We start from the raw sequence: 27,695 nt of genomic DNA on the forward strand, positions 1-27,695 counted from the left end.
GCTCTAAAAAGCAAATCAAACTTCGGCAACATAAAAATTAATTTTATTATAATGTAAAATTTAAAATTTTAGAAGTAATTATTTTACTTTAAATAAGTTCAATACGTTACCTACTAGCCGAATAAGCGAATAGTGTAAGTGAATTTATATCGTCGTATCGTTTTTAACTTATAGCGATGAATTAAATACTAGAATTCATCCTTGGCTCAAAAATAAGCTCAATGTTTATGTGTAATTCTGTACTTGTATTAATATCCATGTTCATAATTATTCACTTTCAATTTCAGCCGTACATTTTCGACTCTGCCCTTCTAACGCGAATTCTATGTTGATTTATACTTGCGAACAAAGAAAAATGGCGTAAAAAGAATCCAATAAATAATATAAACTATTATGTGCTACATTAAATTAGAATTTGGCTTTCCACCTAGAATTTAGAGTACGTTTATTGTTGCCAATATTAAAAATTGACAAATTTACTAGTAAGGATTTAGTATAAAACAAAAAGTGTCTAGAAAATTTGGCACAAATATTAGTCTATGGGGGAAAAACGTTATGATTTCAAATTTTTAGAACTAATCCATATAAAGAGATCAGAGATAAGAGATTTCCACCTATGTATTGACTCATCGCAATATCTCTGGAACCATAAGACTTACAAATATATAATTCGGTATAAACTATCCTTTAGCTGAGAAGAAGTTAGTTTAGGATGCATTTAAAAACATCCTACCCGCAGAGCCTTCTGCGGGAAGTACAGAAAGACAAACAAAATTTTTTATTGATTAGAAAGTTTTAAATTTTAATAACTTTATAACCATCCTACTACTATTACACAATGAAAACAATTTACGTAACTATAATAATTTTACATATTTCGTGACACTCATTTTAATTCTATTGAAAGATACTATCTTATTAAAGTTTGCAATTTCGGCACATTATTCATGAGCGTGGGATGGGCGCGCTCGGTTTCTCGCGTGTAATATTCGCAATAAATTGAGACAAGTTTATTGTCTATTAAAATAACAAATGAAACTATTTGGTGTTTCTACGTCCAAGATTACAGTTTAGCTTGTACGTGTCTAATTTAAAACTTTTTGTCTGGAGAAATTATGAAATAAATTAATTTTATTCTTCGTATAAATCCAATATATTTACGAAAGTATAATTCAAGGATTGACTGTTATATAAACAAATTGGTGCTGGAGTGGAGACCACGGGTAAGCACAGCGTAGAGCGTACACCTTCATGGTAGGCAGATAACAGGCTGCATTGGATTTGCACAGGTTGGGGACTGCGTTTTACCGATCCTATTGTAAATTTATGAAATCCAATGATTCTGATGTCCATAAAATTTAGTTTACATTAATACTATGATTCTAAATATACTCATACAATGAATATGAGTCGAAAATTCTACTAACAATAATTCTTAATGATCCCTCGTGTGTATTTACAGAGGTATCTCTAAAGAAAGCAACATAATTTTATTTCCATATAAATTTAAAAAAATCGTGCTTTTTTCCTTTGTTTCCATTCGAATAGTCGACGTTTCCTGCAGTGTCTGTTTTAATTAGTACAAGGAGCATACTTATAGTTCGCTGAAGCAGATTACACCTAGCAACAGAACGTGCGCGCTTCGGACGAAGCCGGTTGTTTACATTCCTAATTACAGCTGATTTAAGCACGATGCGAAGTTTTAATTAAGAGCGTTTTTATAGTGAACTGTTTCTCTCGCGAACACAAGTTCTTTTATTATTACGTGAACATTGTGTAGTAATTATACTACAAAATAAAAAAGTAATGTAAGTTGATCGTTACTTGCATTTAAGTTCGGAACAATATTATTTGCAAAATAAACATCATTTACTAACTGCCTTTTGTGGTTTTAATAATAATCATAAAATCCCATCTTTGTAGTGTGTAACATGCAAAAACATTTTTCCAGACAAGCTGTATTTTGAAAATAGGCCTTTTTATATGAATGTCCCTTAAAGCCTTCTGCGTGAAGAACTTTGTTAAATCCCTTCTTTACTAACTTGTTCTTAGCTAAAGCAATGTTTATACCGAATTATAGATCTGAAAGTTTTATGGTTCCAGAGATATTGTGATGAGTCAGTTTTATCTCTGATCTCTATACATGGATTAGTTCTAAAAATTTGAAATCTGTTATTATCGATACACCAATATTTGTGCCAAATTTAGTAGAAACGTTTTGTTTTTAATTATACTAAGTCCAAGTTCCTACTAAGACTATCAATTTTTAATACAGGCAACAATAAACCAAAATACACTGAATTCTTGTTGGAATATCAAATTTAAATTTAACGTAGCATATAATAGTTTAATTTATTTAAGAATTTGAGATGTTAATAGAAGTATGGGATTATACATAAACATTGAGCTTACTTTTAAGTAAAGATCAATTTTAGTTTTTAATTCCCTACTCAAGGTTTTGGCGAATTATAATCTTACATTATATGCTTAATAATAAAAGAATGTCATCAATATTAAAACGCTGTTTGTAATTTAATCAATCATCAGACAATTTCATAAAATTAATAAATAATATAGAACCTCAATTAATTCATTGAACAAATTTACTAACTCCGCACGAATGTTTGACTTCCTGGAATCTATTGAGACGCGGCACGGATTTCCATCAAATTAAGCACCTTCCGCTCACAACTATTTATAAAGATTCTGAACTGCGAAGGGTGTTCTATTCAGGGAGTGAAATTTGACGTGTGAGACCTTGTTCGCAGGTTTGAATAAAACGTTTTATGCGAGCATCTTTTGTGCGAATTTGGTCGATGGAACTTTTCACCCATAACCTTAATATTCTGTTCATTTTCGTTCGATATAGCACACTTTCAAGGAATAATATATAAATAGACATTTTTTGCTGACAGTAGACGTTTAAGCTTTATTAAAACCAATAATTAATACTCATAAACTAAATTGTAAGTTACATAAATGTTTAGTATATTATCATGTATATAATAGGTCTTAAATAAAACATATCAATGAGAATATCAAGATTTTTTAAACTTTTTTATGTTATTTCAGGAAATTATTCAAAGTTAAACCTCTTTGACAATTTTACCAATAATAATGTACTATTTATTACACAGAAAGAAGGCTATATTTCTACTCACTATTGGTATTGTCGTAAATATTCTTGTAATAAAATAATATTTATGTAATAAGTAGTAAAACATTCAAATACTATTATTATCTATTGGTATCAATTTTTTATTATAAATTATCTCCAATATCATAAGCAAATTAGTTTTTAAGATTTCTTTACCGAAGCAATTATTACAGCACAACAAAACATTCGTCAAATAATTTGTTTTTAAATATTAGTTTGAATGGTTGTGGACAAAATTTTAAATGAATAACGCAATTAATAACTATATATAATATATGTATATTTATAGCGTATCAAATTGAAAGTATCTACATGTTCGTGCTTTATAAAGAAATGAAGGTACGGAAACGAAATGTTACGCAATTTAAACAACAATCGAATCGTACGAGTCTTCATTTATATAGATTTGAAAGGCGTTCCATAAATGTGTACAATTTAAAGACAAATGTTGCCCCATTCGAATGAAAAATACGAATTGATTCTTTGGATTTAATAATATTAGGAAGAAGTATGTAGAAAATAATGTCAAACCAAACAGATAAAAACTATTTAAAAATCTTAATTATTCTTAGTGAAATAATGAAGCAAAATCATTAAAATTAAATTTTAATGAAGAGATGGAAGTCATTACATTATGGACAAATAAAAACACTGTTATTGTTTTGACACTTGTTAAATAACCTCTTAAATCATTTTACCAAAACAACTATATTTTTGTTAACTTTTGCGCCCGCTTAACGGAGATGTACCAAAAATTTTAAAATAATTTATAAATCTCTAATATGGTAACTACATAATTGAATAAGTGCCTACGTGTTAATGATTTAAAAAAAAAAACATTGAATTAAATATACGCCTTATAGTCATATCATTTGAACGTCGAACTTTAACTTGTGGTTTAAATACCGTTATAAACTATTTGTTACAATTACATAAAAGAGCTACATTTACTAATACACGGTATGGAATTAACGTTTGATTTCTGTACCACAAGGATTCCAGCCGCAAACAGAACAAAATATAACCATTAAAAACCAAGCCCCCGTGCCCATAGCAAAAATTAATTAGTATTTTATGGGCACTTTTAAATTTAGCAATTTTTTTCATACAATTTAGAATTAAACTTTTTAGGTGCATCCCTATTACTTCGAACATAAACCCAAATTCATACGAAAAGCACCTCCGTTTCTATATTAGCGTAAATCGGATGACAAGCTCTCATGGGATTAATACTCATATTAGTCATGCATCAAAGGGTCTCAAACGGCATTGTGAAGAGGTGCCCCCACTGTGATTTAACTCTGAACAATAAGGCAAATTATAAGAGATCACAAGAGCTGAGTGCTTCTTGACCTATTTACATACGTATTAAAATACAATTCCGACAACGTATTCGTAATGTACATATTGTTGAGTGGCTTTTCAGGGAGATAAAGCTGTAAGGGTAATTAATATTTCGTTTCAATAGATCCGATGGAATATTTTACTAAATGGCAGTATGAGTGACGGTACATTAATCAGCCATAATATTGTTGTGTATTGACTAAAACAAGTCCAAATCCATATTTACTCTTATTACATTCTAACATAAGATACATCTTTATGTACTAGAAAAAAATATTTTTTGAGTATTAAATGACAAAAACTTAAAAAATCCTTGCGTTGCGAAGGATTTTAGGTGATAATAAAACCTGTGAATGAATTTCTCTGCTACTGAATTAAAGAATTGTTAGTGTCCCCAAGAATAACCCAACTGAGTTTTTTGGGGGTTTTCCTCAGATCAGTGCGTGTTTGGAATATTTAAAGCTTTAAGATGAAAGATGCTATTATTACAATGACCGCCATGATGACTGGTCTTAGTGCTGTCTTGAATAGATTAATTCATATATTTTTAATCTCCTATCTACGAATCAATTGACTTATGAAATTTCCCTTTACGATATCCGCAATGCTACGCCCGCTTACATTAACATTACCGTACGTGTTATTAACCTAAAATAAAATAATTTTTAGTAGTATTTATTACTGAATAAATCACGAGAGCATCGCACGTATGTAAATCATGACTGTGTAATAAAGTGTAATGGTTTTTCATATCACACAATAAACTTTTAATTACTGCCAAACTTATATAAGTCGTTGCGAAAAAAAATATTTGAGTTGGCAGCCCATAATGGGGCCTAAAATTTACTCGACAATTTTCACGATATTAGTTTTTAATCATGTGATATTAGCTACTAATTCGATTCCTAAAACTCTACGTAAGTCTTTTATATTTTGTAAGACATTTTCAACGTAAACATAATATTTTTTTTATACATGGTGATTGGTTTTATGTAGATCTAAATGTTTTAAAGTGATAAATGTGTAGCTGATTTGCTGTCAGTTAATGTTTTGGTACATCTTATGCAAAATTAAATGGTTTCACAAATAATAAATAACTTGATGAAAATATAGTAAGAAAAAGCGTTGAAAAAATTCGTTTTAATACATAATCAAATACATTAATGTTTACTACCTATCCCTTTGAAGTTATTGGCCTATCGAATTCCTATTAAAAAATAATTGATGTAACATATTTTAAAATTACTTCTTTACAACAAGCCGATGGGATGTATAGATGTAAAATATATAAAGCTTATTTTTGACTAGAGCACTTTTCACTTTTTTCACACGATTCACCCCTTTTTAGTTTTTAAATCCAATCATAGAGTATAAAATAAAATTTAAACATTTATCTGTATAAATGTTTAAATTTTATTTTTTAGACTCTGTAGTCTACAGTGTAATTTAACTTCTGCTGTTAAAGTAATTGTAATATATTATATAAATATATTACGCTACAAATTAAAAAATGTGTAAAGGTAATTTTTATTTATATTTCAGCCGTTACTACTGGTAATGGAAGTGAAATTGTAACTACAAAAACTGGTAAGTGTAAATTGCAACATTACAATTGTAAAATATTAAAAAGGGTATATAATTAAATTTCAACTATTTTTTTTTAATATAAACTGTAATTTATTTATTTGACAATAGAAAATACTTTTAATTATAAACAGAAGTAAATTGTAGATATATCACCTTCGATAGTTATATTTTCATTTTTTTTTAATATTCATGAGTTATCCTGAGAGTGATTTTGACGAAACATTAATTATCTTTCATGTACATTAATGTACAGATGGAGATGACGACTCGTATGAAGAATATGATACAGTTGAAAGCGAATCTGAATCAGATGAGGATCCAGAATCAAGCGAGGAATTTACCACGGAAGGCGCATCAGGTACTCACTTTTTCGAATGTAGTGGTAAAGATAATTTGTGGCGTTCTGTATTTTCTTGGGTCACAATTATTTTTGTTACCTATATAATGATGTACATCGAGTCATGTAGTTACACAGAATAAACATAGCTCTATTCAACTTTATAAAAACCAACTCTGCTACGCACCGTTTTGGAAACTTCCAAACATCTTCTTGTCCAACATCTTTCAATATATTGAGAGAAAGGTCTTCAATATGTGTTGCCAGCGACAAACAGCTAAAGTCCTGCAGCTCAGTTGGTGATGATAGATGAAGTTTGAAAGAAAAGATTGATGTTTATTATTTATTTTATTATAAAATCTTAGATCTTAGGCATTGATATAATTTTTTTATAAACAGCTAAAGCAGGCGCAGTGGCGGTATCCCACGGTGAGCAGAGATTACTATATCTATTATCATTATTATTATCTTTTTATTATGTCTATTGTTGCCAATTATCTACACACGAAACTTTACCCAAAATCCTAAATGTGTTATTGCAAAACGCACTTTAGAAACAGAGATTTAAGGAACGTATAAAAAATATATGAAAAAGTAATGGATTTTTTAATTAATTTGTTACTTAATTTAAAATTGTTTTTCTAGAATAAAAATCTATTTTTAATCATTTCATGTTTTAAAATGACGATGCTCTATCAAGTACTATATATACAAAAGTGCATATAGTTGTTTTTCGTTTCGAAAGTAACTTTAAGAAAATATTAATATTCAAAGAATATATTTGTCGTCGTATTTTATCCTATTAAATAAATTATGATAAAAAACATAAGATATTCGATTAATCTTAAAAGTGGAAGATCCTTTAAGATGGCTCTTCATTATTTCGTGCACAATGGTCTCTGGGAGCCCTAGAGCTGCCGCTCTCTTGCGCGATGACTGAGTTCCATGTTTTTACAAGTCCGCACTCACGACCGAATCAGGTTTTCACTTGGCACATCACTTAACCGTTAAATATTGTATCAAGAACAAAACTGTCGACACGCAATCGGACACAAATGTAAGTGTATTGAAAGGTCAAAACCTTTCAATACACTTTTGTAATAAACGCGTGTTGTTCTCTCATCGAATACGACATCATGATTAAAAAGCCTCCCGAGTAACAAACCTTACGGCGGCCCTCTCTGGCTCCCCCGTCTAACAGTTACAGAAAAATAAATTTGTAATCCGAATTATGCTCCCGATTACTTTATATTTTGAAAATAAAGAATTTGTTTGCTATAACAAACTAAATCTCATAAAAATGAGTCAATAAACTATCAAAAAACAAAAGATTACTAAAATAATATTTCTAAATAGAAAAACAACTTTAAATTATTACTAAATAATGATTTTAGCACAAATCGTATGATTTTGAATTCAAATGTGTTGTATTTAAAAACACAAACTATTTTTTGTAATGGATTCCTAAACTTTTTCATATCTAATTTACGATTAAAAGCTAGTCGACTATTTTACTAATATAACATTGTTGTTAAAGTATTAAAGTTTAACGTATAAATATTCCTCTCGTTATATATTCATTTTTCAACTTGTCATTTAAAAACTTCATCAATTATTATAAGAATGCAACTATAGGGTTTAATGATACTACAGATATATACACTATTAACATAAACATATTTTATATCAGCGACATGTTTACAAGTGTTATGTAATATGAGTAATAAAGTATGCAGTGATTCGTTAAGGGTGTAAAAGATTAGGAGATTTTAATCTGTCTGAATATTTGTGTTTTATTATTTTTATATGTTAACAACATCAATATTGAATTTATTAAATTGTAATTGCGATTTTTTGCACAGCGACTAGCATAAGTAATGGCCTATCGACAGTCACCGGCGCAGTTAGCGACGCACAAGGTAACATTTAATCATTTCAGTGATATTCCCACTTTTAGCCATAAGCTTACTAACTTTTGAGAAAAAAATGCTTCTAACAAACATAACCTCTGATTTCTATGACATTTCAGTTGCTATTTAAATTACATATGATACTCGTATGACGCGTCTAATTCAAAATTATGAAAAGTTAACTCATAGTTACATTAGTATTAAAATGTGGGGTTTTTCTTTATGTGGCATCATCATTTCAGGCATAGGTCGTTTACTGCCGCACACAGGTCTCCCCCATAGATTTCTAATGGAACCGGACTTGCATTCAGCCTCTTTCATCACCCTAGCAAGCTAACTTTACTTCATACGTTGTCTATCACGAGAATTAGTATCCCTGTGGATAAAGATCGATTATCGTGAAAGATTTAAAGTGGTGAATGCAGAGGGCATGTAGTTTTAAAGGTTCCAAAATCAAAGGTTTTAAAAATAATAAACGTATATAAAAAGATTTTTTAATATCCGGATTACTAAATATTAAAATTAATTATGGTTACCTGTACCTACGGACTTCATAAAGTTACTAGACTCGCTATTAAAAAATGCATTACCATTTTAGATTGATTATTTTATACAAGGTGATTAGAAATGGGTTCAAAAACCTTAAAGATTATTGCTGACAAATGAGCTGTACATTCACTCCTTTAAAGCTTTCACACTTATTTCTAATCAGCATGTATATAAGTTTAATCGTAAAGTAACAAAATCGTACATATTACATGTTAAAAGCTATCGGCGTAAGTAACATTGGATCCGCGGTGACAGGTGCACTTAGCGGTGCTCAAGATAATGTTGCTTTCCGATAGTTGTTATAAAAATATCCCATTTTGCAAATTTATCGATAATACGTATTACTTTTAGGTAAAGAAAGCATTTAAATATATTTTGAAATATTTTTGATTTATTATATAGCTATCGGCGTTAGCAAAGGCGGATCTGCGACGATTAGCACAACAAGCGGCGCGCAAGGTAATTTGACTAACTATGTTTAATTGATATGTGTCGAATATACAGAATCATCGGTAATTATATTTAAATATTTTTTTTTCTCCGCATAAATTTAAATCCTATTTTTCATTTAGTTAACAAGAGCTTTTATATCGAACCGCGTATAAAGCTTCATTTGATAATTATTATACTCTTAGCCACATACTTCCAATTCCAACACAACCTTCAAATATCAACTTACCGACAATTTTGTTTATAACGATACAAAGAAGTGTTTTTATACATACTAATTAATGTCAATGATTTATTACACAGCTATTGGCGTAAACAAAGGCGGGTATGAAGGGGTAGGCACAGCTAGCAAAGCGCAAGGTATTATATTTTTTAATTTATCATTATTTGTCTACACTTAAATTTCCAAATTACTTTCGTTTTGTAATTTTTAAACTTGTTTCATTAAGCGATTAGTCGACACGTTCAAAAATAACTATACTTAAAATTATTATACACTTTACTTACCTATTATCACAAATCATACTTAAAATACAAGTACCAACTGACCCATAATTTGCACATAATGAAACAAATATTTTATATATATATATATATATATATATATATATTTGTATTTAATTAATATCAGTAGCTGTCGGCGTAAATAGAGGCGGTTCTGTGACCGTCGGCACCGTCAGCGAGGCGAAAGGTAGCCTTACAATAATCTATGTCAAAGCTTACTATATTTTATTAACTGTATGTATGTATCGAATATACAAATTTAGCGAATTATTTCTACGTTCTAATTTTTGCTATATTTTTATTCACACGTACATTTAGAAAACACTACCGGTTTGTATTTTTTAAAAGTCGCTTCATTAAGCGATTCAGTCGAACCTATGAATACAAAACTTCAAATACATAGTTCGAAATCCAATTTGATGTATAAGTATGAACTGATAGACATTTTGTGCATAATGATAAGACGATAGCTTTTTTGTATATTTGATTAATATAAATTATTTATTACACAGCTGTTGGTGTAAGTAAAGGTGGATCTGCAGTGGTTGGTACAGCCAGCGGCGCGGAAGGTAACCTCACAATAAGCTATGTATTATTAAGTTAGTGTTAAGTAAACAGATTTAGCGAAAATTATCTTTACATTCCAATTTTTTTCTAATTTTTTGTAAACACGAAAATTCAAAATACTTTCCCGTTTTGTATTTTTTTAAAGTCACTTCATTAAACGATTTAATCGAATCTTTTAAATACAAAACTTCAAACACATTTTACTTCTTAGTCCAACATCCAATTTAATCTATAAGGAACAACTGACCGACATTTTGTGCATAATGATACGATGATGGTTTTTAGTACATTTAATTGATATCAATTATTTATTATACAGCCGTTGGCGTAAGCAAAGGTGGATCTACGGTGGTTGGCACAGCCAGCGGCGCGGAAGGTAACCTTACAACAAGCTATGTATTATTGACCTTTATTTAATGTATCGATTTAGCGAAAATTATCTTTACATTTCAATTTTTGTTTACACGTGAATTCACAATACTTTCCCGTTTTGTGTTTTTTAAAAGTCACTTCATTAAACCATTTAATCGAATCTTTTAAAAACAAAACTTCAAATACACTTTACTACTTAGTTCAACATCCAATTTAATGTATAAGGAACAACTGACTGACATTTTGTGCATAATGATACGATGATGTTTTTTTAGTATATTAATTGATATCAATGATTTATTATACAGCTGTTGGCGTAAACAAAGGTGGATCTGCTGTGGTTGGCACAGCCAGCGGCGCGGAAGGTAACCTCACAATAAGCTATATATTATTGTCCAGTATTAAGTGTACAGATTTAGCGGAAATTATCTTTACATTTCAATTTTTTCTAATTTTTTGTAAACATGTAAATTCACAATACTTTCCCGTTTTGTATTTTTTAAAAGTCACTTCATTAAACCATTTTATCGAATCTTTTAAATACAAAACTTCAAATACACTTTACTACTTAGTTCAACATCCAATTTAATGTATAAGGAATAACTGACCGACATTTTGTGCATAATGATACGATGATGGCTTTCTAGTATATTTAATTGATATCAATGATTTATTATACAGCTGTTGGCGTAAGCAAAGGTGGATCTGCGGTGGTTGGCACAGCCAGCGGCGCGGAAGGTAACCTTACAACAAGCTATGTATTATTGACCTTCATTTAATGTATCGATTTAGCGAAAATTATCTTTACATTTCAATTTTTGTTTACACGTGAATTCACAATACTTTCCCGTTTTGTGTTTTTTAAAAGTCACTTCTTTTAACCATTTAATCGAATCTTTTAAAAACAAAACTTCAAATACACGTTACTACTTAGTTCAACATCCAATTTAATGTATAAAGACCAACTGACTGACATTTTGTGCATAATGATACGATGATGTTTTTTTAGTACATTAATTGATATCAATGATTTATTATACAGCTGTTGGCGTAAACAAAGGTGGATCTGCTGTGGTTGGCACAGCCAGCGGCGCGGAAGGTAACCTCACAATAAGCTATATATTATTGTCCAGTATTAAGTGTACAGATTTAGCGGAAATTATCTTTACATTTCAATTTTTTCTAATTTTTTGTAAACATGTAAATTCACAATACTTTCCCGTTTTGTATTTTTTAAAAGTCACTTCATTAAACCATTTTATCGAATCTTTTAAATACAAAACTTCAAATACACTTTACTATTTAGTCCAACATCCAATTTAATGTATAAGGAATAACTGACCGATATTTTGTGCATAATGATACGATGATGGCTTTCTAGTATATTTAATTGATATCAATGATTTATTATACAGCTGTTGGCGTAAGCAAAGGTGGATCTGCGGTGGTTGGCACAGCCAGCGGCGCGGAAGGTAACCTTACAACAAGCTATGTGTTATTGACCTTCATTTAATGTATCGATTTAGCGAAAATTATCTTTACATTTCAATTTTTGTTTACACGTGAATTCACAATACTTTCCCGTTTTGTGTTTTTTAAAAGTCACTTCTTTTAACCATTTAATCGAATCTTTTAAAAACAAAACTTCAAATACACTTTACTACTTAGTTCAACATCCAATTTAATGTATAAAGACCAACTGACTGACATTTTGTGCATAATGATACGATGATGGCTTTCTAGTATATTTAATTGATATCAATGATTTATTTTACAGCTGTTGGCGTAAGCAAAGGTGGATCTGCGGTGGTTGGCACAGCCAGCGGCGCGGAAGGTAACCTTACAATAAGCTATGTATTATTGACCTGTATTAAATGTACAGATTTAGCGAAAATTATGTTTACATTCCAGTTTTTTGTTTACACGTAAATTCAAAATACTTTCCCGTTTTGTATTTTTTAAAAGTCAATTTATTAAACGATTTAATAGAACCTTTTAAATACAGAACTTCAAATACACTTTACTACTTAGTTCAACATCCAATTTAATGTATAAGGAACAGCTGACCGACATTTTATGCATAATGGTACGATGATACGAGTAGTTTATTTTGTATATTTAATTGATATCAATGATTTTTTACACAGCTGTTGGCGAAAGCAAAGGTGGATCTACGGTGGTTGGCACAGCCAGCGGCGCGGAAGGTAACCTTACAATAAGCTATGTATTATTGACCTGTATTAAATGTACAGATATAGCGAAAATAATCTTTACATTCCAATTTTTTGTTTACATGTAAATTCACAATACAATTTTCGTTTTTAAATTTTTTTGATTTAAGTCTAACCGTGTGGTAGTAAAACTTTTTTTTTATTTATTGTACACTTTAAGTACCTACTTCAAAATCTAACATAATGCTTAATTATCAACTTACTAACAGTTCTATTAATATCGATAATTTATTGCATAGCTATCGGCGTAAGTAAAGGCGGTTCTGTGGCGGTTGGCACATCCAGCGATGCGGAAGGTATTGATTTACTAAAATTTATTTACTTTTTTTACTTTTTATTAATACTTTTTTGCCCACTAGCAATTTTACAAACCACTTTCGTTTTGTAATTATTAAAACTTTATTAAGCGATTTAATTGACTAACAAACCCAGTTTTGAAACTTATTATACCATTTAATTACTTACCACAAAGTTCAACCTAAAGTATAACTTTCAACTGACAATCAATTCCTATTCGTAATGATGTAAAAAATTATTAATATACATAATATTAATGTTAATAATTAATAACGAATGTAATATAGCTATCGGCGTAACCAAAGGCAGATCCGCGGTGGTCGGCGCAGCCACCGACGCCCAAGGTATAAATACATGTTTTATTGTTTTAAATGATTTTGATGGAAATAATATTTACTTACGATAATCCTTTTATCTCCCTGTAAATTTAAAAACCATTTTAATTTTGTAGTTTTTGAAAAGTACTCCATAAAGGGTTTTCGTTCGAACCGTTAATAAGTAAAATATTTTTAGAAACTAAATTTTTTAACGAAAAATATAGTTGTATTATATTGAATTAATACCAATCTAATTTTATTTACCTTTCTCAAATCAAAATTAATTACAAGTACCAACTGACCGATGCTTTTGTACGTAATGACACAAATAGTTGTTTTTATATATTTAATTAATATCAGTCATATCTTATATAGCTGTTGGCGTAAGCAAAGGCGGATCTGCTACGGTTGGTACATCCAGCGGTGCGCAAGGTAATTTTAAATCATATCGAACCCTAATGATTTGTATCGAATGTGAAAATTTATCGATAATTATATCTTTATATCGAAATTTTTTTTTAAATTATTCTCAAAAAATATATACAAATGCATGTATCATTTTTTAAATCTACTACTACTACTACTAATCGGTGTAAAATAGCTCCTGAAGATGCCCCGTGGAGGGGTGAAACACATTGCATGCGCATTTATCAGCGGGCTGGCGGGCGGTGCATTTCATTGCACGACTACCACTGCATGTGCGGAAGTGGCTAAATACTGGTCCTTTTCTTACTTAAGATGGACTTCCGCGAAGGAACGCCTGATTCCATTAAATATTGGTAGTTTTGTTCGAATCTTACAATTCAACGCAACAAAAAACACTTCGTTGGAAGTTTTTAGAATATTCTAATTACCTTTTTATATCTTCCTGGTCCATCACGATATCTCTGAAACCATAAGTCTTAGAGATTTGAAATTTATTGAGAATGTTCCTTTCGTCGCTAAGTAAGCTAAGAATTTTATGAAATTCCACTCCCAAGAGGGTTTCAAGAAAAAGGGAAAGGTGCCGGGAAACAGCTTCTAAATATGCTACTGTCACCTGAGCATTTTTTCCTACAACAACATAGTAGGTCCTTAAATGGATTCAAATAGTGATTTTGATTTATTAAATAGCTATCGGCACAACTGAAAGCGGATCTGCAACAGTTGGCACAATCAGCGACGCTCATGGTAATCTTATGTCATACCTTATCATTTTTATTTGTATCGAATATGCATATTTATCGAAAATAATATAACATTATTTTCAGCTAAAAAAAAATACTTATTTATATACATATACGTAACAATTTGGAAAACATTTTGTATTGTTAATTTAGTTCGTACCTCTTAATTTAACAAAATTTACGAATATGGTTTAATAATGACGGCGATTTCTTATATAGCTATCGGCGTAAGTAAAAGCGGATCAGTTGCGGTTGGCTCAACCAGCGACGCAGGAGGTAATAATGTTGTACTATTTACTACCTTTATTTCTAATATTTATATACTCATAAATATAAAAATTAAAAATTGTTAAAAGCATTTATAAATATTTCTAATATTTATATATGCTTTTAACATCATCATCATCATTATTTTAGTCGTAGAAAGACCATTGCAGGGTATAGGCTTCAACCAAAGATTTCCAAGATCGGAGGTATTACATGCATAATATAGTATAATGTATAACATAAAGTATTCAGCATTTTCTGACGACCTTAACATCGAAATGATCTGTCCACCTTGTGTCTTACTAATCCCTTGTGGTTTTCTTTCATTCGACTAGTCGCTGCCGTCGTCGTTACAGCCCATAGACGCCCACTGCAAGGCATAGGCCTCCACCAAGGATATCTATCTCCTATAGACATACAATTATCGCCACGCTGGGGTTTGCAATCTGCCGATCCTTTAGAAACTTTTTTGTGAGCAGTTTCAATCTTATATAATTAATGCAAATTGTATTTATTAGATATATTTTTATTCGATTTTCTTTTTTAGTAGACGAAAAAAACAAACAGCTTTCTTGACTTATAAGCATTTTGCTTGAACCGCAAATATAACATTTTCAATTAAACTTTTATTACTATTTGTATTTTATATTTTTGGACAATAATTTACAACATTTATCAGTTGATTGCTGTTCACTATATTTTTCTTAATAATGAAGTCGAAACCAAGGAAAAAAAACGTTTGCGATTCTGCCCGCCTTTTGTGCTTCATTTTTGCCTATTTCATCTGATCTATTTTTATGTCCCCGTGATTTACAATAAAAAGTTATTAAATAAACGTTAGGTTAGTTATCAAAGTTAAGTTAAGAAATCAAATGTTGGTAATTTCTCGTCATATTTACAAATTACAATAATTATCACCTCGATCATTGAAATGTATGGGCCGCCCCCCAAGGATCGCTATCGGTCTTGCGATGCCCAAATCCAGCGACTTCCCGCGACCTTGACTATCAGCCCACCTCTGTAGGTTTGGGTCGTGTACAGGCCTCCAGTGGAAGGCTGTCTGCCTAGTCGTAGTTGCCACTTGAGAACTTTCCGGCCGCAACGGCCCGTCTCATGCACGAGTTATTTACGATTATAAATAGGCAATTTACATTTTTAAGTGTATTCAATTAATGATTATGATTAAAATATAGTTACGGGCGTCAGTAAAGGTGGATACGAAACGGTTAAAGCAACCAGTGGTGCGCAAGGTATGTTCCAATGTATTATATTAAATTCATTTTTTAGGAATTTTAAAAAATGAGCAGTTGAACTCATTTCCTATTGTAATATACAATGGATTTCTAGCATCGTGTCCTTTACAACTAAAGACCGTAATCCTTTTTTGAAAAGTTATGTTAGGCCATTTGTGCCAGTCTTCGGCGTTGTGTATTGATTCGGCTGCTGTGATATCGAGCGTCGCTCGGACCTCATCGGTCCCGCGTATGGGACTGCGACCAGCTGGTCATCATCCGTCAACAGTTTATGTGACCAAAAATACAACAATCCGCTTTGAAAGGAGTATGTTAGATGTTTCCGTGAAACAGTGTACAAACGATACATCATTTTAAATTTATAACAAAGTTAATCTAACTATATATATACCTGTATAAAATCTAACACAATATAACTAATAATAGATATATGTGCGAGGAAAATATAAACTTACTAACTTTATTACTTATAACAATATTTACATAAAACAAATAAATAAACATCTTAAAATAATGATAGGGGTTTATTAAACAGCGACAGGTGTGAGTGATGGCAGATACGCAACTACCGAAGCCGTTAGCGGTGCCCAAGGTATTTCTACACCATATTGTTTTTGTTTTTACTAAAATAATAACTTTTTTAAATATATAATCAAAAAAATAACCAATATAAATATGTGCAGAAAATTAAAATTTTATCCGTAATCGTACAAGAGAATAAAAATTAACATAAAATTATAAATTTATTATCTGTGCAGCTAACAGCGGAGGTGGCATTGCATTTTCGTCGTCCGGAGCACTTGGCTCAGCACAAAGTAATTTATAAAACATAATTTTAACTATAAAGATTAGACCGTTTGTTTTATGAATATTCTTAACATAGGTACATTTTATGTACACAGTAAACGGTGACATCGGATTTTCTACAGCTGGCGCGTTCAGTGCTGTGCAGGGTATGTTACTCTTATTATATTCTCGTAGTCTGAAATTCTCCATAAGCTCCTCTACCTATTCCTCGTTTTTATAAAATTCATTTTGACAGAAATTTAGATCACTAATTATTATTATGTAGGCAGGTTGCGTTGACAAAGGTGTAGGAAAATGAATCGCACATTTTAAACGTGGGTTCCGTCTATTTCGCATAGACAAGAGAAACAAGCACTTACAAGCACAAGTCTTGAAATTCAAAACCCTACTTTAGTAGTTCTGTTTTTAAATCACTTCACTTCCACATTATCTAATCATATTCGTGACCACGCCCAGAAGCAAGAGTAACGAAGGCTTATAGTAATGCCGACTCTCTTATCTTTTCACAACTTCATATGCGCTGCAGAAGCTAAGGCATCGGCGCCTCGTTTTATCCTGTTGGCCTCCATAGTCGAATTACTATGCTTATGTCTTAGGTCATAAGATGCTCTTTGCTTCTTCATGAATGAACAAGCTAGCACTATTTGAGCTCCCTATCCACAGCAAAGTGAGAAACTGTTCAGGAAATATATCGCTCTGACTGTACCCAACGCTTCAATTGTTTAATAGTTTTTACATTCATAGAAGGCATAGAATTTTTTTTTTAATATTTCAAAGTTACTCGCAGTCCGCAACATTGCAGTACATAAAGATAAATACTCGTAGGTACTCACTATACAAACTAGGCTATTATTGCTGACGAAAGTCAGATCTAAAAAAATGTAGTTACTGGTTCGTTTAACGAAAACATATCTGCATTTTCTAAGGTTTAAAGGCTGTACAAAATTTTACAAAAGTCTAATAAACGTACTCAATAATACAGACGTGACTATTTGCGTATTTTTCAGCTGCTGGCAACGAAGGTTTTAGTAGAGGCGTTACCAATGCACAAAGTGTGGCACAAGGTAAATGAATCCACTAATTATTATTTTTATATTATAAGAGTCAATATTTACATGTATGAACTAAAACATTTTTAATATATGTAAATATTGATTTCCCTATTTAATCGCCAATAAACATCATATTTATTTCTGCCTGATTTAATGTTTTTCTTCAACATTTATTAACGAAATAACTTATTATATTAAAATTATTTTGGTACATATCTTCAACGAATCAAGTATAAATTTTTGAGAAAAATAGCTGTTGAAGAATCGTTTAAATAAAATGAAATGACTAATCTTAAATGAAAATTTTGTTTTAAAACATATATTTAATTAATTAATATTTTGCAGGAATTGCGTCTGCCGGTGGATCTTCATTTGCTTCTGCAATTTCAAGTGCACAAACTAGTGGTACAGTCCTAAAATGTAGTTTTACATTTAAACTTTACACTAAATACCTGCATAAGCGAAAGTAGCTTTTATAATGGTGTTTGGTACAAAATTTTTACTATAGTATCAGTATTATAAAGGGCGTTAATTACCGTCCGGTGAAAACCTTGGAAGTCGCTGAATGCGGGCAGAGCGAGACCGGTTATCGTAGCAATCTTTGGAACTACCTATCACCTATTAAAAAGTAGGCATTAAAATTTAAATCTTTATGTGTAAATAACTTATAATGGTACTAATTTTTTTAACGGAGAAATACTGGAAACCTCATTAGTGTTGTAAGATTGGCCTACATCACTAACCTATTTCTGGTGATTACAAAAACTTTTAACACGTTCACTGCGGGCCCAATTTTGAAGAACTTTCAGCTGGTGCGGCTGAGGTCGAATCAGCCTCAAGCTGAACTTCCTAGTAGTGCGGTTGAGGCCTTTTCTGCCTCATGTTTCAATCATTTTTTTACAATATTGTGTCAATGCTTCGCAGACATAAAGAAAGCTATATTTGTCTTTGTCATATCTCATACGGTTGAGTGTAAACAGCCGCCGCACTAGAGAGAAAACACGAGTTTTACGCGCCGCACCAGTGCAAAGTCTACCATGAGGCTGAATCGGCCTCAAGCCGCAGTGAACGTGTTAATACGCTACAGCTTCGAATAGTTTTGTAATATTCGACTAATAATATCTAGACGTAACGAAGGCTCCGGTAACTTGAAAGAAAAGTTTTTCAATGACGCGGGTGCGTCGTTATTTATACCCACTAATAAGATAATTGTAAGTATTTGTCGATCCTCAACAATTGATTTTGAACAAAATTTATGATTGTGCTACAATGACTAATTTTTAACTATGAAAGGATTTAGCGTGGCCATCACTCCAACGACAACATTTTTAAAGCCCTTCTAATACCTATTGTATTTTAGCATACCTAATTATGAATACTATTTACTGAACCTGAATTTGTAAACTGTATCATGCATGATACAGTGTCAAACTAATGATACTGGGCTATTTTACTATGAGTATTACTCTACGGGAATAACCTCTCTTGATTTCGTAAAGTGAGGCTGCTTCCCTTATTCTCATATTCAATCGAAACAACAAAACGATAAAAGGCACGACATTAGAGCCGCCTTTCTGGTAACCCTTTATAAGTGTTTGGGTAAATTCACGCAGCACTACGTTACGAAGTATTTTGCTACTCCTTTTCATTTGTTGGGCATTAGCCCACGCACTTGCAGCCTACATTACTATAGGCTACCGTATATATATAAGATTAAGTGAATTAACAAAACTTGATCATTACAGAATTGCCGTTACACGTGCAAACGAGAAAAAGCACTAAAGTGCATAGGAAAAAGAAGACCCATCACAGAAAAAGAAAGCGACGTGGCAACAAAGCACCTAGTGGATATCCTGGTAATAAAGGACAACAAGGTTATCCCGGTTATCCAGGACCTACTGGAACTAAGCCACCAGAAAACACCTCGGGACACGAAGGCTCCCCTGGACCCGCCGGTCCACCTAGTCTCCCAGGTCCTAGTGGTCCTCAAGGAGGCAAGTCACCGGGCAACACAACAGGACTCAAGGGCTCTCCTGGACCCGCCGGTCCTTCTGGTCCCCCTGGCCCTAGCGGCCCTCCTGAAAGCAAGCCACCAAGCAACACGCCAGGACACAAGGGCACTCCTGGACCCGCCGGTCCACCTAGTCCCCCTGGTCCTAGTGGTCCTTCAGCAGGCAAGCCATCGGGCAACGCACCAGAACACAAGGGCTCTCCTGGACCTGCTGGTCCACCTGGTCCCCCTGGTCCTACTGGTCCTCCTGCAGGCAAGCCATCGGGCAACGCGCCAGGACACAAAGGCTCTCCGGGACCTGCTGGTCCTCCTGGTCCACCTGGTCCTGCTGGTCCTCCTGCAGACAAGCCATCGGGCAACGCGCCAGGACACAAGGGCTCTCCTGGACCTGCCGGTCCACCTAGTCCCCCTGGTCCTACTGGTCCTCCTGCAGGCAAGCCATCGGGCAACGCGCCAGGACACAAGGGCTCTCCTGGACCTGCCGGTCCTCCGGGTCCCCCTGGTCCTAGTGGTCCTCCAGGAGGCAAGCCACCAAGCAACGCGCCAGGACACAAAGGCTCTCCGGTACCTGCTGGTCCACCTGGTCCCCCTGGTCCTACTGGTCCTCCAGGAGACAAGCCACCGGGCAACGCGCCAGGACATAAGGGCTCTCCGAGACCTGCTGGTCCACCTAGTCCCCCTGGTCCTAGTGGTCCTTCAGGAGGCAAGCCATCGGGCAACACGCCAGGACACAAGGGCTCTCCTGGACCTGCCGGTCCACCTAGTCCCCCTGGTCCTACTAGTCCTCCTGCAGGCAAGCCATCGAGCAACGCGCCAGGACACAAGGGCTCTCCTGGACCTGCCGGTCCTCCGGGTCCCCCTGGTCCCAGTGGTCCTCCAGGAGGCAAACCATCGGGCAACGCGCCAGGACACAAAGGCTCTCCGGGACCTGCTGGTCCACCTGGTCCCCCTGGTCCGAGTGGTCCTCCTGCAGGCAAGCCATCGGGCAACGCGCCAGGACACAAGGGCTCTCCGGGACCTGCTGGTCCACCTGGTCCCCCTGGTCCGAGTGGTCCTCCAGGAGGCAAGCCACCAAGCAACTCGCCAGGACATAAGGGCTCTCCGGGACCTGCTGGTCCACCTGGTCCCCCTGGTCCTACTGGTCCTCCAGCAGGCCAACCAACGGGCAACGTGCCAGGACACAAGGGCTCTCCTGGACCCGCCGGTCCTCCGGGTCCCCCTGGTCCTAGTGGTCCTCCAGGAGGCAAGCCATCGGGCAACACGCCAGGACAAAAGGGCTCTCCTGGACCTGCCGGTCCTCCTGGTCCCCCTGGTCCTACTGGTCCTCCAGGAGGCAAGCCACCGGGCAACACGCCAGGACACAAGGGCTCTCCTGGACCTGCTGGTTCACCTGGTCTCCCTGGTCCTACTGGTCCTCCTGCAGGCAAGCCATCGGGCAATGCGCCAGGACACAAAGGCTCTCCGGGACCTGCTGGTCCACCTGGTCCCCCTGGTCCTACTGGTCCTCCTGCAGGCAAGCCAACGGGCAACGCGCCAGGACACAAAGGCTCTCCGGGACCTGCTGGTCCACCTGGTCCCCCTGGTCCTACTGGTCCTCCTGCAGGCAAGCCAACGGGCAACGCGCCAGGACACAAAGGCTCTCCGGGACCTGCTGGTCCACCTGGTCCCCCTGGTCCTACTGGTCCTCCAGCAGGCAAACCAACGGGCAACGCGCCAGGACACAAGGGCTCTCCTGGACCCGCCGGTCCTCCGGGTCCCCCTGGTCCTAGTGGTCCTCCAGGAGGCAAGCCACCGGGCAACGCGCCAGGACACAAGGGCTCTCCTGGACCGGCCGGTCCTCCGGGTCCCCCTGGTCCCAGTGGTCCTCCAGGAGGCAAACCATCGGGCAACGCGCCAGGATACAAGGGCTCTCCTGGACCTGCCGGCCCTCCAGGTCCCCCTGGTCCGAGTGGTCCTCCAGGAGGCAAGCCACCAAGCAACACGCCAGGACACAAAGGCTCTCCGGGACCTGCTGGTCCACCTGGTCCCTCTGGTCCTACTGGTCCTCCAGCAGGCAAACCAACGGGCAACGCGCCAGGACACAAGGGCTCTCCTGGACCCGCCGGTCCACCTAGTCTCCCAGGTCCTAGTGGTCCTTCAGGAGGCAAACCAACGGGCAACGCGCCAGGACACAAGGGCTCTCCTGGACCTGCTGGTCCACCTGGTCCCCCTGGTCCTACTGGTCCTCCTGCAGGCAAGCCATCGGGCAACGCACCAGGACACAAGGGCTCTCCTGGACCGGCCGGTCCTCCGGGTCCCCCTGGTCCCAGTGGTCCTCCAGGAGGCAAACCATCGGGCAACGCGCCAGGATACAAAGGCTCTCCGGGACCTGCTGGTCCACCTGGTCCCGCTGGTCCGAGTGGTCCTCCAGGAGGCAAGCCACCAAGCAACGCGCCAGGACATAAGGGCTCTCCGGGACCTGCTGGTCCACCTGGTCCCCCTGGTCCTACTGGTCCTCCAGCAGGCAAACCAACGGGCAACGCGCCAGGACACAAGGGCTCTCCTGGACCCGCCGGTCCTCCGGGTCCTCCTGGTCCTAGTGGTCCTCCAGGAGGCAAGCCATCGGGCAACACGCCAGGACACAAGGGCTCTCCTGGACCTGCCGGTCCTCCTGGTCCCCCTGGTCCTACTGGTCCTCCTGCAGGCAAGCCATCGGGCAATGCGCCAGGACACAAAGGCTCTCCGGGACCTGCTGGTCCACCTGGTCCCCCTGGTCCTACTGGTCCTCCTGCAGGCAAGCCACCGGGCAACGCGCCAGGACACATGGGCTCTCCGGGACCTGCTGGTCCACCTGGTCCCCCTGGTCCTACTGGTCCTCCTGCAGGCAAGCCACCGGGCAACGCGCCAGGACACATGGGCTCTCCGGGACCTGCTGGTCCACCTGGTCCCCCTGGTCCTACTGGTCCTCCTGCAGGCAAGCCACCGGGCAACGCGCCAGGACACAAGGGCTCTCCTGGACCTGCCGGCCCTCCAGGTCCCCCTGGCCCTAGTGGTCCTCCAGGAGGCAAGCCACCGGGCAATGCGCCAGGACACAAGGGCTCTCCTGGACCTGCCAGCCCTCCAGGTCCCCCTGGCCCTAGTGGTCCTCCAGGAGGCAAGCCACCAGGCAATGCGCCAGGACACAAGGGCTCTCCTGGACCTGCTGGTCCTCCGGGTCCCACTGGTCCTAGTGGTCCTCCAGGAGGCAAGCCATCGGGCAACGCGCCAGGACACAAGGGCTCTCCTAGACCTGCCGGTCCTCCGGGTCCCCCTGGTCCTAGTAGTCCTCCAGGAGGCAAGCCACCGGGCAACGCGCCAGGACACAAGGGCTCTCCTGGACCTGCCGGTCCTCCGGGTCCCCCTGGTCCTAGTAGTCCTCCAGGAGGCAAGCCACCGGGCAACGCGCCAGGACACAAAGGCTCTCCGGGACCTGCTGGTCCACCTGGTCCCCCTGGTCCTACTGGTCCTCCTGCAGGCAAGCCACCGGGCAACGCGCCAGGACACATGGGCTCTCCGGGACCTGCTGGTCCACCTGGTCCCCCTGGTCCTACTGGTCCTTCTGCAGGCAAGCCACCGGGCAACGCGCCAGGACACAAAGGCTCTCTGGGACCTGCTGGTCCACCTGGTCCCCCTGGTCCTACTGGTCCTCCAGCAGGCAAACCAACGGGCAACGCACCAGGACACAAGGGCTCTCCTGGACTCGCCGGTCCTCCTGGTCCCCCTGGTCCTAGTGGTCCTCCAGGAGGTAAGCCACCGGGCAACGCGCCAGGACACAAGGGCTCTCCTGGACCTGCCGGTCCTCCTGGTCCCCCTGGTCCTACTGGTCCTCCAGCAGGCAAACCAACGGGCAACGCGCCAGGACACAAGGGCTCTCCTGGACCTGCCGGTCCACCTAGTCCCCCTGGTCCTACTGGTCCTCCTGCAGGCAAGCCATCGGGCAACGCGCCAGGACACAAGGGCTCTCCTGGACCTGCCGGTCCTCCGGGTCCCCCTGGTCCTAGTGGTCCTCCAGGAGGCAAACCATCGGGCAACGCGCCAGGACACAAAGGCTCTCCGGGACCCGCCGGTCCACCTGGTTCTCCTGGACCTAGTGGTCCTTCAGGAGGCAAGCCACCGGGCAACGCGCCAGGACAGAAGGGCTCTCCTGAACCCGCCGGTCCACCTGGTCCCACTGGACCTAGTGGTCCTCCAGGAGGCAAGCCACCAAGCAACACGCCAGGACATAAGGGCTCTCCTGGACCTGCCGGTCCTCCTGGTCCCCCTGGTCCTAGTGGTCCTCCAGCAGGCAAACCAACGGGCAACGCGCCAGGACACAAGGGCTCTCCTGGACCCGCCGGTCCTCCGGGTCCTCCTGGTCCTAGTGGTCCTCCAGGAGGCAAGCCATCGGGCAACGCGCCAGGACACAAGGGCTCTCCTGGACCCGCCGGTCCACCTAGTCCCCCAGGTCCTAGTGGTCCTTCAGGAGGCAAGCCATCGGGCAACACGCCAGGACACAAGGGCTCTCCTGGACCTGCTGGTCCACCTGGTCTCCCTGGTCCTACTGGTCCTCCTGCAGGCAAGCCATCGGGCAATGCGCCAGGACACAAAGGCTCTCCGGGACCTGCTGGTCCACCTGGTCCCCCTGGTCCTACTGGTCCTCCTGCAGGCAAGCCATCGGGCAACGCGCCAGGACACAAAGGCTCTCCGGGACCCGCCGGTCCACCTGGTCCTCCAGGAGGCAAGCCATCGGGCAACGCGCCAGGACACAAAGGCTCTCCGGGACCCGCCGGTCCACCTGGTCCTCCTGGACCAAGTGGTCCTCCAGGAGGCAAGCCATCGGGCAACGCGCCAGGACACAAAGGCTCTCCTGGACCTGCCGGTCCTCCTGGTCCTCCTGGTCCTACTGGTCCTCCTGCAGGCAAGCCACCGGGCAACGCGCCAGGACACATGGGCTCTCCGGGACCTGCTGGTCCACCTGGTCCCCCTGGTCCTACTGGTCCTTCTGCAGGCAAGCCACCGGGCAACGCGCCAGGACACAAAGGCTCTCTGGGACCTGCTGGTCCACCTGGTCCCCCTGGTCCTACTGGTCCTCCAGCAGGCAAACCAACGGGCAACGCACCAGGACACAAGGGCTCTCCTGGACTCGCCGGTCCTCCTGGTCCCCCTGGTCCTACTGGTCCTCCAGCAGGCAAACCAACGGGCAACGCACCAGGACACAAGGGCTCTCCTGGACTCGCCGGTCCTCCTGGTCCCCCTGGTCCTAGTGGTCCTCCAGGAGGTAAGCCACCGGGCAACGCGCCAGGACACAAGGGCTCTCCTGGACCTGCCGGTCCTCCTGGTCCCCCTGGTCCTACTGGTCCTCCAGCAGGCAAACCAACGGGCAACGCGCCAGGACACAAGGGCTCTCCTGGACCTGCCGGTCCACCTAGTCCCCCTGGTCCTACTGGTCCTCCTGCAGGCAAGCCATCGGGCTACGCGCCAGGACACAAGGGCTCTCCTGGACCTGCCGGTCCTCCGGGTCCCCCTGGTCCTAGTGGTCCTCCAGGAGGCAAGCCACCGGGCAACGCGCCAGGACACAAGGGCTCTTCTGGACCCGCCGGTCCACCTGGTCCCCCAGGACCTACTGGTCCTCCAGGAGGTAAGCCACCGGGCAACGCGCCAGGACACAAGGGCTCTCCTGAACCCGCCGGTCCACCTGGTCCCACTGGACCTAGTGGTCCTCCAGGAGGCAAGCCACCAAGCAACACGCCAGGACATAAGGGCTCTCCTGGACCTGCCGGTCCTCCTGGTCCCCCTGGTCCTAGTGGTCCTCCAGCAGGCAAACCATCGGGCAACGCACCAGGACACAAGGGCTCTCCTGGACCTGCCGGTCCACCTGGTCCCCCTGGTCCTAGTGGTCCTCCAGGAGGCAAGTCACCAGGCAACACGCCAGGACACAAGGGCTCTCCTGGACCCGCCGGTCCTCCTGGTCCCCCTGGCCCTAGTGGTCCTTCAGAAGGCAAGCCACCGGGCAACGCGCCAGGACACAAGGGCTCTCCTGGACCCGCCGGTCCTCCGGGTCCCCCTGGCCCTAGTGGTCCTTCAGGAGGCAAGCCATCTGGCAACACGCCAGGACACAAGGGCTCTCCTGGACCTGCCGGTCCTCCTGGTCCCCCTGGTCCTAGTGGTCCTCCAGCAGGCAAACCATCGGGCAACGCACCAGGACACAAGGGCTCTCCTGGACCTGCCGGTCCACCTGGTCCCCCTGGTCCTAGTGGTCCTCCAGCAGGCAAACCATCGGGCAACGCACCAGGACACAAGGGCTCTCCTGGACCTGCCGGTCCACCTGGTCCCCCTGGTCCTAGTGGTCCTCCAGGAGGCAAGTCACCAGGCAACACGCCAGGACACAAGGGCTCTCCTGGACCCGCCGGTCCTCCTGGTCCCCCTGGCCCTAGTGGTCCTTCAGAAGGCAAGCCACCGGGCAACGCGCCAGGACACAAGGGCTCTCCTGGACCCGCCGGTCCTCCGGGTCCCCCTGGCCCTAGTGGTCCTTCAGGAGGCAAGCCATCTGGCAACACGCCAGGACACAAGGGCTCTCCTGGACCTGCCGGTCCTCCTGGTCCCCCTGGTCCTAGTGGTCCTCCAGGAGGTAAGCCACCGGGCAACGCGCCAGAACACAAGGGCTCTCCTGGACCTGCCGGTCCTCCTGGTCCCCCTGGACCTAGTGGTCCTCCAGGAGGCAAGCCATCGGGCAACGCGCCAGGACACAAGGGCTCTCCTGGACCTGCTGGTCCTCCTGGTCCCCCTGGTCCTACTGGTCCTCCAGCAGGCAAACCAACGGGCAACGCGCCAGGACACAAGGGCTCTCCTGGACCTGCCGGTCCTCCTGGTCCTCCTGGCCCTAGCGGTCCTCCTGAAAGCAAGCCACCAAACAACGCGCCAGGACATAAGGGCTCTCCTGGACCCGCCGGTCCACCTGGTCCTCCTGGCCCTAGTGGTCCTCCAGGAGGTAAGCCACCGGGCAACGCGCCAGGACACAATGGCTCTCCTGGACCCGCCGGTCCACCTGGTCCTCCTGGACCTAGTGGTCCTCCAGGAGGCAAGCCACCGAGCAACGCGCCAGGATACAAGGGCTCTTCTGGACCCGCCGGTCCACCTGGACCCCCTGGCCCTAGTGGTCCTTCAGAAGGCAAGCCACCGGGCAACGCGCCAGGACACAAAGGCTCTCCTGGACCTGCCGGTCCTCCTGGTCCCCCTGGCCCTAGTGGTCCTCCAGGAGGTAAGCCACCGGGCAACGCGCCAGGACACAAGGGCTCTTCTGGACCCGCCGGTCCTCCTGGTCCCCCTGGCCCTAGTGGTCCTTCAGAAGGCAAGCCACCGGGCAACGCGCCAGGACACAAGGGCTCTTCTGGACCCGCCGGTCCACCTGGTCCCCCAGGACCTACTGGTCCTCCAGGAGGTAAGCCACCGGGCAACGCACCAGGACACAAGGGCTCTCCTGGACCTGCCGGTCCACCTGGTCCCCCTGGTCCTAGTGGTCC

The 27,695-nt window shown here is 41.0% G+C and overlaps 1 protein-coding gene across 1 annotated transcript; it reads left to right on the plus strand.

Annotated features, from left to right (window-relative positions):
* The first annotated feature begins 5,330 nt into the window (after nt 1–5,330).
* Nucleotides 5,331–27,689, plus strand: LOC137932842 (collagen alpha-2(IV) chain-like). Its single transcript, XM_068776517.1, has 22 exons — nt 5,331–5,418; nt 6,044–6,088; nt 6,342–6,446; nt 8,288–8,344; nt 9,287–9,343; nt 10,351–10,407; nt 10,725–10,781; nt 11,086–11,142; nt 11,459–11,515; nt 11,820–11,876; nt 12,193–12,249; nt 12,555–12,611; nt 12,925–12,981; nt 13,998–14,054; nt 14,736–14,792; nt 16,249–16,305; nt 17,067–17,123; nt 17,211–17,261; nt 18,123–18,179; nt 18,513–18,572; nt 19,913–27,613; nt 27,646–27,689. Exons 1-22 carry the CDS (start codon nt 5,331–5,333, stop codon nt 27,687–27,689), a joined length of 8,949 nt encoding a protein of 2,982 aa, XP_068632618.1.
* The last annotated feature ends 6 nt before the right edge of the window (nt 27,690–27,695 follow it).

This window comes from Battus philenor, unplaced genomic scaffold, assembly GCF_028537555.1.
Source record: "Battus philenor isolate CCGP_79_NKW_IND1 unplaced genomic scaffold, ilBatPhil1.0.hap1 SCAF_12, whole genome shotgun sequence".
NCBI lineage: Eukaryota > Metazoa > Arthropoda > Insecta > Lepidoptera > Papilionidae > Battus > Battus philenor.